A 15,385-nucleotide genomic window follows, 5' to 3' on the forward strand; every position below is an offset into this window, starting at 1 on the left:
CATAGCTGTCATGGGAGGTCATGGTCATGAAGGAAGAGTAGTGGTAGATAGTATTCAGAGCCCTCTGTGAAACTGCTCCTGAAACCTTGAACTAGATTCTGCCTCGGTTGGGGAGTCGGTGCAGAGCATGAAACAGCAGCTTCAAGTTTTGTACCAAATGGGTATTTCAGGGCATGATGTGGCTTCATTCTGGAACAAGAGTTCTGATAAAGACTAACGGTCAGAAATGCCTGGTTGCTATGGCTTGGTCTGTATCTTTCTCCCTGCTTTTTCTACCTCAGTTCCCAGTAAGGATGTGTTAATTGACAGGGATACCTTACCTGCTCATCAGGTATGGAAATCATTGACCCCTTTTGAAGGCAGCTGTTCACCTCTCCTGTTCTCTGCTTTGAAGAGAGGAGACTAAGCACACAGGAAGGATTTTACATAAAAGTGGCTTTCTTTAAAACACAAATCTTTACAGTTTGAATGAGATCTGGATGCTGAGGCCCCACTTTTCATCACAGTCCAATATTGCCTTGTTGGAGCTCAGCCTATATGAGTTCGTACTCTAAGGTTAGTCAGGGTTTTATTCACCTGCAAACATGCTGTGATCCTTATGGGATCTCATAAGCTAAGCCAGGTCAGGCTGATTAAAGACACCTTATTCTGACATGTAAGGATGTCTATTTTATTCTTCGTCTTGTCTATTGAAATTGTGATCCTAATGTAGGCACAAGGCATTCTTAGTTCTATATAAATGTTAAGTTTTTGTTTAAGTTAATTATTTAATTTAATTTGTATATTAATCCTCTTTGGCATGGATATGGTAGGCTTTGCTTCTTGTTCTAACTGTCTGCTGTTAAACAGGTGCTGTGTTCTGTCCAGAAGTGGCTGGATTTCAGTGGTAGTTAAACAATAGGCTTTATATACTGTACCTGTGTCACAGGGATGTTGAAATGTAACCATAAAGCACCTTGAGATCCTCTTAAAAGACACAGTAGCAGAGCATTGTTTGTAGCTGTGCACTGTTTATTTGTAATCACAGTCTAATGCCGTATGGTGAATAGTCTTCAAAAAGAGAATCAGACTGTTCATTGGGGAAATGACTGTTCCTCAATAAATTTGAACAGACTTTTTTCAAACTTGGAATGTGGACTAAATATTTTTAAGTTTGAGTCTTGAGCACATGCCCATTCTTTTGCTATTTTGGTGTTTAGTTAGTCTGTGGGTTCAGTACAAACTGATTGTTCATTCAGAACCGCAAATGTGCATGGTGCTCTAGAGACAAGACAGTCGGCCTGCCCCAAATAGCTTTCAACCCAAGCGTAGCTAAAACATGACATAGGGTGACAATAGGCAGGAGAGAGGACCAGGGCTACAGTAATTCAATTCAAATCATGTTTTTTGGTGCTGATCTATTTTGTTTGGAGAGCCAAGCTCAGCAGTTTTAGAATAGGGAGAGCAGAGAGAACGGAGTAAGCAAGGTGACAGACTGGAAAATGTTGGCCTTTTGTCTAGCAAAGAAACTGACCTCCTTTTTGAATGACTTCCTTAAAGATACCCTCAGAATTGATCTCTCAATACTGAATGGTGGTTCATATGCAGTTTTAATAGCAGCACTTTGATCAGAAATTTACATCAGCTGCAGTGATATCTAATAGTTTGACTTTAAAAAAAAAAAGTGAGCATGGAGGAGGCAAGATTGAAGATGCAGTAGAACAACTTGTTCCTTGGCTCTGGCATCCTAGTTTCCCATGTAGGTGTTTTGAATAGGACCATGTCCTAAACTTACCTGGGCGTGAACTCAAATGTGCTGAGCCTCATGATGTTACATCATAGAACTGGAAGGGACCTTGAGAGGTTATCTAGTCCAGTCCTCTGCACTAAAGGCAGAACCAAGTATTATATAGACCATCCCTGACAGGTGTTTGTCTAGCCTGCTCTTAAAAATCCCCACTGATGGAGATTCCATCACCTTCCTAGCCAATTTATTCAGTGCTTAACCACCTTGACAGTTAGGAAGTTTTTCCTAATGTCCAACCTAAACCGCCCTTGCTGCAATTTAAGCCCATTGCTTCTTGTCCTATTCTCAGAGGTTAAGAAGAGCAAATCCTCTGATTCAGCAGTGTATCTCCACTTGTGGGGTAACTTGTGTAATTCTACACTCTGTTCAGAAGACTTGTAGTCCTTGAAAGATCTTTGTGTATGCTATAAAGCCATCACAACTGGCCCCAACTTGACAGCCTTTGCTTATAAGAAGTGAACTGAGTAGGGCTTACTCAAGTTTAAGGTGATGAGGAGCCTGCCGATATTGTAGCTAGTTTTAACCATGATGACTGCTGTAATGACAGGGAATGAAAATCAAACTGCTCAAAGGTTTAATTTGCTAAAATCAGTCTTGGATCACTTCATTAAAGCACTGCTCTATCTACAACCACTGTAGAGTAGAGAGTTTTGAGATCTGCTACCTTGTGAACTACCAAGGGTAGAAATCAATGCTTTATATCATTTGAAAGCCAAAAGGGGGTAGGAAATTTGATTCACCGGGGACCTGGGCTTGATTTGAAATAAGAATGTCCTTGATTTCTAATTTCTGGAACAAGTACACCTGCATTTATCTTGTGTGCACGCAGGAGTTGCTCTTTAGAACAAACTTCTTGGCTCATTTGTTAGTTTGAGATGGTGAGATTCTCCATGTACAAAGAAATCCATGGGTTTTTCGCAACAAGGGCTTATCTAGCTGTTGTCAGACCGTAGATCCGCATAGCAGAATGTTTACTGTTCAGACTGGAGACCACACCTACATAAACACTAGCCTCCCTTTCTCTTTGCATGTAGTTTGTACACAAGGCAGGATCTAAATGTCCATGAGCAATAACTTGCTACCTTTGCCCAATACTGGCATTTCCACTTGTGTCTTCCAAGTGTGGTGTGCAGCACAATGACTCTTGCTGTTCGATACTTGGTAGACAGACTTACTGATTGGAGGAAAGGACGCAGTGTTCAGAGAGCTCTATCCTAGTGAATGTCTTCGCTGCAAATGAAAGGTGTGTTCTTAACTGGGGTTGGCTATGGTGGGTGAAAATAGCAGTGAAGACACAAGTAGTCCACTTTTAACTCGGGTTAGCAGCTCAAGTTAAAGCCTACTGGGGAACCTGGGATTGGACTGTAGTGGTTAACCCGAGTTAAAGGTCACATTGCCACTGACCTTAAAGTATATGAGTCTGAGTCTTCACTGCTATTTTAACCCATAGTATGAACACACTTTTATTTTTATTTTTTTAGTATAGACGTACCCCCACATCAGCCTATTGCCTCATTTACTGCATGCTGTCACCGTTCAGCTAGGGCAAGTTTCCATAGCGCTGCCTAAGACCAGCACTTCTTTCTCCAGTCTAGAAACATGCATGTGATACATGTATTAAATACAGTTCCTACCTGAAACCAGTCTTGTCTGTTCAGACCTGATTGAAAGTGTTAATCAAAAACCGTACAGTGGCAGCTGGCATCGTTAATAGCAGATGCAACAGCATGGTCAGATGGCGCATGGAGATCGAACTACCCTCGTATTCATCAGTGGAGGTCTCTGAGGTCAGGGTTAAGGTGCATTGTCAGGGCAGGGAAAGGGAAGCTTGCACTGCTGTTGCTTGTGCTGTATCTGTCCCATCTCCAAGGCTATCAGGCCTGTAGCTTTATAACAAAAGTACGAAGGGCTGAGTATGAGAGGATTGTGTAACAGGTGACCTTTTGTGCACGCCATGTCAGCTTTCATTTGTTAGGATGCTACTGAGCAGAGCTTGAAATGAATGTTCCTCCTGAGGGCAAGCAGCTGTTTTGTCCATGCATTTAATTAAAACAAAAGAGCACTTTCTACCTCTCCTGCATAGCCTGTTCCTACACAGTTTCTGGGCACTATTCCTTAAGAAGGAATAATCAGTTGCACCAATACAAAAAATGAGAAATGGCTGCCTGAGAGAGAATACTGCAGAAAAGGACCTGGGAGTTCTAGTGGATCACAAACTAAATAAGTCAACAATGTAATAGCATTATGCCCCAAAAAACACCATATCATTCTGGGATGTATGAGGAGTGTTGAAAGCAAGAGACAGGAAGTGATTTTCACTCTACTCAGCACTACCAGTTCAGGGCACCACACTTCAGGAAAGATGGGGACAAATTGGAGACAGTTGGAGGAGCAACAAAAATGATTAAAGGTCTCGAAAACATGACCAATGAGGGAAGATTGAAAAATTGGGTTTGTCTAGTCTGGAAAAAGAGAAGACTGAGGGGGGACACAAGTCTTCAAGTACGTAAAAGGTTGTCATAAAGAGGTGGGTGATAAAATTGTGCTCTTTAACCATGGTGGATGGGACAAGAAGCAGTGGGCCTCAATTGCAGCAAGGGAGTTTTAGGTTAGACCAGGAGTTCTCAAACTTCATTGCATCGTGACCCCCTTCTGACAACAAAAATTACTACACGACCCCAGGAGTGGGGACCAAAGCATGAGCCCGCCCAAGCCCCACTATCCCAGGCTGGGTAACCAAAGCCCATGGGCTTCATCCCTGGGCAGGGAGCCTGTAACCTGAAGCCTAAGCCTGAGCCCCAACTGGTGGGGCTCAGGTTTCGGCACTGGGGCTCAGGCTTCAGCTTTGGCCCTGTGTCGCAGCCAGTCTAACTCCAGCTCTGGAGACCCCATTAAAACAGGATCACGACCCACTTTGGGATCCTGACCCACAGTTTGAGAACCACTGGGTTAGGAAAAACTTCTTAACTGTCAGGGTAGTTAAGCACTGGAACAAATTGCCTAGGAAGGCTGTGGAATCTACGTCATTGGAAGTTTAACTGGTCAGACCGTCACCTGTGAGGGATGGTCTAGATAATATTCAGACCTGCCTCAATGCACGGAACTGGAATGGGGATGACCTGTTGAGGTCCCTTCCAGTCCTACATTTCTATTATTTTATGTTTAGCTTCATTTCCTTGTGGTGACCTCATCCCGGTCATACATCAGAGAGTGGGCATAGGCTTGGCTGGTAGATGATGTTCTTGAAGATTGATGCACAGGGACATTCTTAGTTGAGCAGCACCTTGTCTGAGTGCTGTAAAATGGGCAGCATGTAGCACTTTTACAGAGATTTCTCGCCTAACAACCCACTGAGGTAGGATGGTATTAGCTGTCATTTTATAGATGGGGAAACCGCTTAATCCCTTTGCCTCCATTTCCCCAAGATGTCAGTGGCAGCCTGGAATTAGAACTCCAGAATATCTGGCTGTGTCCTGTGACTGGACTTCTCTGAGATTTAATGTTCAACAGCCATGAGCGCCTTGGATGTAAGGTGCTATCGAAGTGCAGGGTATTATTCTTTCCCATCCCTGGCCCTGGGAACTAGAGACTTAAGTTAGTATGAGGTGTTGTTTGTATAGCGCCCAATAAAAGTCTCCCAGAAATTATTCACTTTTCTTCTGACTTTTTACTTTGTCTTGTCTGGGGTGGGTATCAATTAAGATGTCCTGCCCCATCTCAGAGTTTTGTTGACAGTCTCCAAATCCTTTGCAAGCTAATGCCAATTGATATGTGCTGCGAACCTGTTGTGGGCAGTGGGGGAATGATGCTTTTCTAATATATTAACTGTGGGTGCACCTGCATGAGGAAAATATGCCATTCTTCCAGGATTCCGGCACCTGCAGTAGGTGTTGGAAACAGTTTGACCCTGTCAGTATTATCAGCGAACTATTTCCTGTCCAGTTTGAGAGGGAGTCGCAGGGAGATACGTGATTGACACCTAATATCAGTTTTTTCCAGCATTTAAAAACATTTCTAGTGTTGCTGGTTAAGGTTCTGCAGTTTCCCAGGTACAGGATGGGGATTCTCTTAGAGAAGCATGCTACATGACCCCTAGTTTACTAATAGCACTGTTCTGATGTGTTTCTTGGGGAGCTGGAATCTATCCCTGCATTGTTGGAGCTACTTGTGAACATGATTGTTGCTAATACTGTTTCAGTTTTGGTGTATACGCGGCTTTAATGTAATCAAGGGAAGTGCTTTCACAACTGTTAGTTCCTCTTGTCCATGTAATGTGTGCTGCTTTTGAAGCGATTTGTATTTAAAATCAGAATCTCAACACTCAGTCAGAACGTCACAGCCTCTTCTCCATGCTCTGAGGGGAAGAATGATCACTAAAACAGCAGGAATGTACTACCATCAGAGAGAATAGTATGCCTTAAATATGGGGTATTTCTAAGCATGGGCATTTGACATGCTTTGAAAAGAAAATCCAAAAATATGCTGAAGAAAATTGTGTGTCCCCATAGCTCTTGCTTAATCCCTGTCCTGGTGTCCGCTTTCATACTGTGTGACTCAGTCAAAGGCTTGACTTCTCTTTAGAAATCATGTGGGAAAATGCTAACCCTGCACATGGCAATGCCAGCAGCCAATTCATTCATTGATCTTGTGATAAATATTTGGCCATGGTTTATTTGGGCAAAATGTTCATGTGACATGAATCTGTGACTGAGAATTGGGAAATCTTTTGAAACTCTTTCTCCATTTAGTGCTGCGCTTTCTCCACTCGTTGGGTGATGTTATTGGAGGTAGCAGAGAGGTTGGCTGTTCAGTTAGGACCACCAACAATTTGATTCATGTGTTGTTTTTTTTGGTTTTTGTCTTGTTGGTTTTGTGTGGCCAAGCTGGCGAATATAGATAATGTTGTGCCCCTTTAAATGTTTTGTTACTGACACTGACTATACTTTTATTTTACAGTTTGGTTATTTACTTGGCTTAATATGTGGTTCAGGGCTTTGGTCTGTCTGTCTGTCTCTTTCTCTCTCTCACACACACTGACACAGAGCTGTAAATATTTTAAAAAGCCTTTGTGAGGGGTACTGATTCTAGAAACAACTAGAAGCTTATTTGCTTGTTCATCTTTCCTTAGAGAAAAACAGAATACAAATTATTTTTGTCGTCCATAGTCCTGTGTCCATTTTGGTGGTGCAACCCAGATTTGCTTCTGTGGTGCTTTTGTGCAGCAAAGGGGTTAAGATGCTGGAAAGAAGTCTCACGAGTATGCATCGGGTTTGTCTGAAGAACAGTATTAAACTTCAGTGACTAGAAACCACCTTGAAATCTTAAAGAATGCTACTATTGGTCAAAACACAGTAGGTCATAGTCTCTGAACTCCCTCATTGAATTGCTGGGGAATGGGAATACTTCCTATGTGGATAGATTTTTGTGCTACTTGAACTGTACCATGAGATAAGATTGACTGACTGACTTTTTCGAATCTGTGTCCCGTACAGAGATGGCACTATGGCTGTGTTTTTTTTGTTTTGTTGTTTTTTTTTCTGTTCCTCCTTCGACCTGTGAGAGCCGGACAGAGATCCTTTGAGTGCTTTTCAACACTCCTTATGAGGCTGAAAGGGTCACTGTGGAGAAATGGAATGATCTCACTTTTCCTGTGTTCCTCCCACTCTGGGATTGAGCGAACCTCTCTTCAGCGCTTCTAGCTTTGGCCATGTCTATGCCAGTCTTTTTTCTCAAGTTGCTACCATTGGTGGAACTGCAGTGGTAGGAATACTGGTTGCTGGCATTTTAAGCACCATGTTATGTGGCCCTTGCTCTGAGCTGGCACTTGGTCTCTGCTAACATTCCCACAGTTATTACTGCCAGGAGAGCTGTAACCTTGGTCTCAGTGGTAGGGGATTTTTTTGGGAACAGTGTTACCATAGATGCAGCTTTCTGGTCTGGAAGCACAAGGCAGAGTTATAGAATTGGTTCAGTCTTCTAAAAGTGAATCTACTCTGTTCAGGCAATTTTATTCTTTGAGTCAAATGGGTTCAATTTGGGGAGTTTGATATAAAGAATTCAAGGTGACTACAAAGGGAACAAAGGAAATTGCACTTCTGCTGTTCTTGCTGCTTTATAATGTATAAACTATGCCTGAAAGATTTATTTAGGAAAGTTTTGCTTGTGTGTTGTACTTTTGGTTGATTAGTTGGGTTTTTTGGTTTGGTTTGGTTTTTTTATGTCAAAAATTCACATCTTGTTTACCCTGTTTTCCTGGAAGCTTGGTATTAGCTCTGTAATTTCAGATGGTAAGGGATCTGAAATAAAACCTGATTAACTAAGGAGGGAAAGTGATGTTTATCCAGACAGCTTGGAGCCCTTTTTGTTTGTAAGCATATTTAAATCAAATGTCCAAAAAACAGGTGGAAGAAAACTCCTTTTGTTAAAGATTCAACACTATCACCCCTTCTGTAAAGGTCTGAGTGCACTCTGGGTCCTCCAAGAAACACTTCCTGCAAAATAGGGAAGGCAGGAATTTTACATTTTTGACACTTGAAAGGTGAAAAAAACAAGCAAGGAAAAACCCTTAGTGTACAAAAAGGAGCCAGGACTTCCTCATGAAAAGAGAAGTATGAATTCTGACTCCACAAAAATAAGGAGGGTTCACATAGAGGTGTTAAAATATAGTAAATTTGAACTTTGAATGATTAGCCCCTTCTCCCATCAAAATATCAGAGGTAAAGTAGAGTGATAGCTAAGAAGATAGGGCAGGAATTAACTGACAGCCCTTCTGTGGTCTGTGGATATTGAGTAATCCAGCCCACAGGATTGATTTTTACTCCAGAAGCTTTTAAACCTGGTCTCTAAATGAGGGAAAACGGTATGAAGATGTCCAGAGTCAAGAGCTTGGAAAATTTGTCCCTTCCTCATATGGGGAGTGCTAACTTGTGTACAAGGCACAGTAATAGAGTGAAGATAAGATGAACTATAGTAACTTAATCAAGAAGAGGTGACAGAGATTTTTGTATTGGCTTCACAGAAAAGGCGACTGATGGCTCCTTGCAGAGTGAGGATTGGACACTTAACATGGAGATCTGTGACATTATCAACGAGACGGAAGAAGGGTATGTGCTATTACAGATAACTTGGGCAGTTCACACGTTTTGCTGTCGTGCTGACACTGATCTTTGTTCTTCAGCATGCTAGGTGGTGCAGTGGGTTAATGCACAGGTGTCCTCTGATTAAATTCCATTTTTAGGTAGCAAATTAATTGTTTTGGTCTCCTCATCCCAGACTGACACTGATCCACTTCAGACAATAAGCATGTCTCATGGCACTTGCTAGTGTAGACCTCTGCTCAGGAGAGTTGAAGGGTTAGAATAACATGGGATGTGGCATGTCAGGATTGAGATTCATTAGCAGAGCTCTATGTTGGCCCAGCACCAAAATGAGAGCACTAGATTTTCATGGTGTGATATCTAATTCCTGGGTGTTTCCAGAAAGCGCATACTAAATGTGCTACTAGAGGGATCATTGAGCCTTTATTTTTAGGAGACTTGCTTGTAACTTTCAAGCCATCAAATGCTGCATTGCTACCAGATCCTAACGTTTGAAGAGAGAGACCTCTCCGGTATCATCTGCCCCTTCAGCACTCAGGCTGTGTTGCTTGCGCTACACAGCGGGCCTGTTCTCGATGGTGTTATGTCTGTGGCCTCTTCCTGAGTGCCTGTCAGTCTTGCTGTCTCATTGATACATCGCCCTTGTATCTGCATTCACATGCTGAGCTTTCAATGATCATGGCTGAGTTATCTAAAGTTAACGCAAGTGCTCCTGCCCTGTCAGAAAGGGTAAGGGAAAGCCAATGTTCCCACCTTCTGAGGAGTGAAAATGATACATTTGTTTCTCCTTCAGTCCAAAGGATGCTATCCGAGCACTGAAGAAGAGGCTGAATGGAAACAGAAATTACAGAGAGGTGATGCTGGCTCTAACGGTGAGTGTGGTGAGCTGGGAAAGTGCCAAAGAAACCTACCACAGTAACTTTCCCCTTCAGAAAGGGGAACTACACAAAAATGGGGATGCTAGTTAAATGGAAATTAAAAGAAACAGTCACGAGGGTGAAATGCCTGAAAACTGCATGGAGACTATTTAAAAACACCATAATAGAGGCTCAAACTAAATGTATTCTCCAAATAAAAAAAAGAAGTAAGAGGACACCCCTTTCCCCCCCACCCACCCCCAAATAAAAAAGCCACAGTCACTAAATAGCAGAGCAAAAGAGGCAGAGGAAAATAGGAAGCAGCATATACTCTGGCAAGTCAACTATAAAAGCATAAGGCAGGCCAAGAAAGAATTTGAAGAGCAACTAGGTAAGGGCAGAAAAACTAATAGGGTAATTTTTTTTGTAAGTACATCAGAAACAGGAAGCCTAAACTAAATCAGCATAAATTACTACATTGTGCATTTGCACAGCCCCACTGGAGTGTGAGGTACTTTGGCAGTGACCTTTCCTGCTGATCATGTCAGCAAGACTGTTGGCTGAAAAGGGCCTACTGGGTGACATGGCAGATCAGAATGTGTTTTGGTGGGTGAAACTTGCACTTCCTGAACGTAAGGGACAAATACCATTGATCAGATGAAGGCATAATGTGGGTAGGTGATCTCCATGTGTTTCCCCTGGACTCTGACAGCACACGCCAGTCCTCCCTTGCTGTAGTCTATGCTGCTCCCTCCTTAGTATAGATGGTTGCCAGTTGTGCTGACCTGTGTGGTGGTTGTCACTTGTATGAAGATGACAGTTCTGATTCTTTTTCATTCTTTACCTAACTGGCTTTGACTCAGTCTCTGAAGATGAAGTGCTCTTGCACTAATCCATTGTTATCTCTGTCTCCTCGTGGCCACTTCCTGCCCTGAGTTGTCATTTTGATAGCTGCCAGTTAAGGGTTTTGTTGGAGAGAATTAAAATAAGGCGCTAGTGCCCCAAGGAGTAAAATGAGACTGCTGTGTCCATCATAATGTGGATATGGAATTATACGTTGTCTTGAAAAGAGGGTGAAATCTGGACTCGCCCATGTCGTCAGGTGTGAGGACATCAGTAGGAGCAGAAGCTCCTCGGCTATGGGGTCATGGCAGTTATTAGCCATGGTTATATGTAAAAGCTGTGTGTTGTGTTTATCTCCATGTGCATCATGTTCTTCACAGAAAAGAGTCAATAGCTGCTCTTCCATGGTAACTGAATGTCCAAGTGAGAATGACTCCAGCTAAGTTATGGGGAAAATGTGTATTGGGGCATAACCTGTTAAAGAATTCAAAAGCAGAGTGTTTTGAAGGATTTAAGGTAATTTGGCATAATCCTCATGTAAAACTCTATAACATGGATTGTAAATTGGGGTGTCCTGGTTCAATCACATTTCAGAAGCATTGAAAATGGGTATCTCTAAACCTGACCCTGTGACAGGATATCCATTTGACACGTCCTTGCTGTAACAACCTATGTGCTGAAATTTGGTGTACAAACAGCATAAGTGAACAAACTTCAATGAAAATGGCAGAAACTTTTATTTCTTCATCTTGACAATGAGAAAAGTTGGATCACAAGTCTCTGGGGTGTTAATATTAGTGATTTATTTTATCACAAGACAAAAGGTATCAAGAAAGGAAAAAGCTTCAGTATGAATCACATTTTGTCAGCATCTTTTGGTGCCCAAGGCATAATTTCTAGTGATATTGTCTCATCAGCTGGATCACCTCCTCACTGATTAATGTCCAAAAGCAAAGGTCCAAAATTATTAATGAAAATTTATAATGAGAAAGGGCTACATATTTGATCTAATTCAACTTCAGGGTACATCTAAAGGAAAATTGATACACTTTGGCTATTAACCAGTTGACTGGTTCCTGGTAAAGGTGACTGAACATATAAATGAATTCCTACGGTTGTTTGTAGAGGAGGAAGCTCTGTAGGGATACTGCGGGGGGTGCGCAGGGGAAAGAAGCAAAAACCTGGTGTTAAGCCTCTTCTTCCCCTCTCCTGCCTCCCCCATGCCCATTCCCCCCAATGCAGACACTTTGTACCAGGAGGACTCTTCCTGTTGTGCACATGATCAAACTGTGTTCCATCAGAGATTATTTGTGTTTCTTGTGTAGGTATTGGAGACCTGTGTGAAAAACTGTGGCCATCGCTTCCATGTACTAGTGGCAAACCGAGACTTCATAGATGGTGTTCTGGTGAAAATCATCTCGCCCAAGAACAATCCTCCCACCATTGTACAGGATAAAGTACTAGCCCTGATTCAGGTATGCAAGTCAGTTCTTCAGTTCTTTACGGGGGCTGTCTCGCTGAGCACTGTACAGTGCTGAGCATGGTGTTAGTGCTAAATGTATAATGGCAAACCCACAATGAAATGGGAGGCACTAATATATGAAGTTTAGGGGCAGAACTTACCTAGGGAAAAATGACTTCTCAATTCTGAATACACAGGATTCTTTAAAGACACCACTTTGGTAATGAGTGTGTTCTTTTTAAAGGCAGCACATCTACTTGTTAGACAGGCGACCTAGAAGTTGGTGACCTATATTCTGTTTCCAACCCTAATTGCCTCACTGTGTGAGGTTAGAAAGTCATTTTAGCAGCACATTCTGCTCTCAATTAAATAAATGGGAAAACTCCTGTCAATTTATTTTTTTTAAATAGTGCAAGATCAGTCTTTAATCTCTCTCTGCTTCATTTCCCTGTCTGAAAATGGGACTACTTTTCCATCTTTAATAAGCTCTTTGTTCTTCTATAAGTAACATTCATCAAAAGATCTCATTTCCTCTGCTTGCTCTGCAGCAGCAGCTAACTCTCATACTGTTTCCTGAACTGTCAGCTCCTTGCCCAAAGTGGTAAAGGTCAGAAGTGCACATCTGCCACTTTTTTGTATGCTGCACAAAAAGGTAAACAGAGCCGTGCTAATTTCATGTCACATTAGAATTGCATGAAGAAACACTGGTGCTGGAGGAAACTTGACAGTCTTAGGAAGCTTTATTTGCAAGCTTCTACTAGGCTATTACAAACAGCAGACAGTTACAAACTTTGTGTATATTAAAAGCTACAGTATATAAAGGTGCTGTGGTGGTTCTTGGTGGGAATAGGCTTACAGGCACATAATACAGTTTTCAAAACATGTCTTTAATTTGAGCAGGGAAACAGGCTACTGAATCTCTAGTTGTTTCTCGAGTGATACATATTTAAAGCATATACAGGAACATAAATGAAGCAACTAAGACTTATTAAATAAGTTTTATATTTTTTTTAAACAGAAAATAAATTGGGTGGAAGACTTAGGAGTGGACTGCATAGGTGCTTCAGAGGCCTCTTCGCCCTCCCTTCCATCCCACTGCTACTTCCATAAATAATGCAACTTTAATAGAACTATTTAAAAGAGACTCCTCTTAGTCCGAGTGAGCCTTCACACGTCCCCTCCCTTCGGTGGGAAAGCCGACGGGTGAGGTCACAGTACAATAATCTGTATTATGTGCTATTATTAGAAACTTCTGAACACCAAAGTGTGTTTATTTCCTTACTAAGGCTTCTACAGTGTTTTTTTAGTATGCTGGCTAACTTGATACCAGATTCACATCGTTGCCATCCATTAATAGAACTAGAGTGAAACAGTGGTTGCAATGTTACCGTGAAGCCAGAGTCGTTGCTCTCTCTAGTTACATATATTTATATCTGAATAGACCTAGTTTGGTGGGGTTAAAAACCTTCATTGGTTCAGAATCCAAAATGCCTTTTGGCGTATGCAGAATGGAAATTGTGAAGAGTTGTTGCCTGTAGTTGGCTCCTCTCACAATGGCTTTGTTTTGTCAGAGGAGATGAGTGACTTTGTTTTCTAGATTGTCAGATAATTCAGAGAAAGGGACTACGGAAGTACTTCTCAGCTCCCTGATGGGGGCACACAAACATGGAATATCCTGCTTCTCATCCAGCTTTCCTCAGCTTTAAGACTCTACTCTTGTTCTCTGATCCAAGGGGTTGCTGTCTCTTCCCAGCTCCACTCTATTATAACGTTTTAATGGCCCACAGTCCCTCTTCTGTAGACTTATGATTTAATAATAGGGAGTTTTAATGCCTATACAAGTGAGGACTAACAGCATAAGCTAGAAGTATTTGAATGTGCTGTGCAAACATCTCCTGAAGCAACCCTAGCTGTTCTACTCCTGTGTCTTTCCCGAATGTGGATTGCTGCAAATTGGATGGTAGCTTTATGTCTCCATCTTAAAACTAGTTAGGTAGTTTGTGCCCCTTACTGCTGTTGGGAAGCTGTTCCAGAACGTCCCTCCTCTGATGGTGGGAAACCTTTTTCTAATTTCTAGCCTAACTTTAGTCATGGCCAGTTTTATACTCATTTGTTCTTGTGCCAACATTGTTCTGTAGCTTAAATAGCTCTTCTCCCGCCCTCGGGTTTACTCCCTGATGTATTTGTCAGCCTTCATTTTGTGAGGCTAAACATGCCAAGCTGTTTTAGTCTCCACTAATAAAATTGGCTTTCCATTCCCCCAATCATCCGCCCAGCCCCTCTCTGAAGATGTTAGTTTGAATCCATCTTCTTTGAACATGCGTGACTAGAACGGTACACAGTATTCCAGCTGAGTTCTTCTCAGTACCTTGTGCAATGGCATTAACAGTGTTACCAGTACTACATGAACTATCCCTGTCAGTACTGGAAATAGCTCACCTGGCTGCTCTAGGTGCTACAGTCATACAAATAATGTTATACTGACTAAGTTGGCCATAACGTGTAGTGTGGCCTCTCTAGTCAACCAACAGATTTCACCACATTTTTAATTTATTCATAGAGTGTCAATTAAAACTGTATTTTATAGAATACAGCTCTCGCCTGGATCAGGTGCTCACAAGATCAAATCTAGCAGGGTTAGGGCCTGCACTATGCCACACTACAACTTTTGGAAATAGGAGTTCAGTAGTTCTGCGATTTGGATGTGGGGTGAACCGAAGTTTCTTCTGCCCGGCTGTGCCACTGTCCAGGTGAAAGCTGGACCCTTCACCAAAAAAAAAAAAAAAAAGTTCAAATCAAAAGGCAAGATTTAAAAACTGGAGATGATTCAATGGGGAGGGAGATCCACGCAGGCAGAGCAGCACAGATGAGCGTGTTTCCTTTCTGCAGGGATGGAGAGTTGCAGAAGAAAGGCCAGATTAGCAGGTAGAAGAGTAGGAAGCCACAGAGCTAGGGGTGATGTGAGCTCACTGATTTTGAATTGGATGCAGAAATAGCTAGAAGAAGCCAGTGAAGCAGGGGTGCAATTGTCCCTCTTCCTGGGGAACCAAACCATAGTAAGAGCTCTGTGCAGCAATGCAGTGCACATGGGGTGGTACTCGGAGCGTGAGTCATTCTGTGCAATAGCTAAACAGAGCTCACCTGGGGCCACTTCCGTTTCACTCTATTAGTTAATGGCCTATAGAAAGATAGAGTGGAAAATGCTATTCTATAGAAATGGATTTAAACTGCCTCTCATGTAAATTACAAACATCAGGACAGTACAAGATTAGTTACTTCTGCAACAAGGATGCTTCTGTTGTAATTAAGGAAGCTTCCTTGAAACTGACCTTTCAAACCT

At 42.2% G+C, this 15,385-nt stretch overlaps 1 protein-coding gene across 3 annotated transcripts in view; it reads left to right on the plus strand.

Annotated features, from left to right (window-relative positions):
• TOM1L2 (target of myb1 like 2 membrane trafficking protein) overlaps positions 1–15,385 on the plus strand; it is a 67,028-nt gene that overhangs the window by 16,015 nt on the left and 35,628 nt on the right. For all 3 annotated transcript variants that reach the window (XM_032762643.2, XM_032762644.2, XM_032762645.2), the window contains exons 2-4: positions 8,805–8,889; positions 9,677–9,755; positions 11,909–12,058. In XM_032762643.2, coding sequence (XP_032618534.1) covers positions 8,805–8,889; positions 9,677–9,755; positions 11,909–12,058 — 314 coding nt within the window. The remainder of the gene's footprint in view (positions 1–8,804; positions 8,890–9,676; positions 9,756–11,908; positions 12,059–15,385) is intronic.

This window comes from Chelonoidis abingdonii, chromosome 9 (assembly GCF_003597395.2).
Source record: "Chelonoidis abingdonii isolate Lonesome George chromosome 9, CheloAbing_2.0, whole genome shotgun sequence".
NCBI lineage: Eukaryota > Metazoa > Chordata > Testudines > Testudinidae > Chelonoidis > Chelonoidis abingdonii.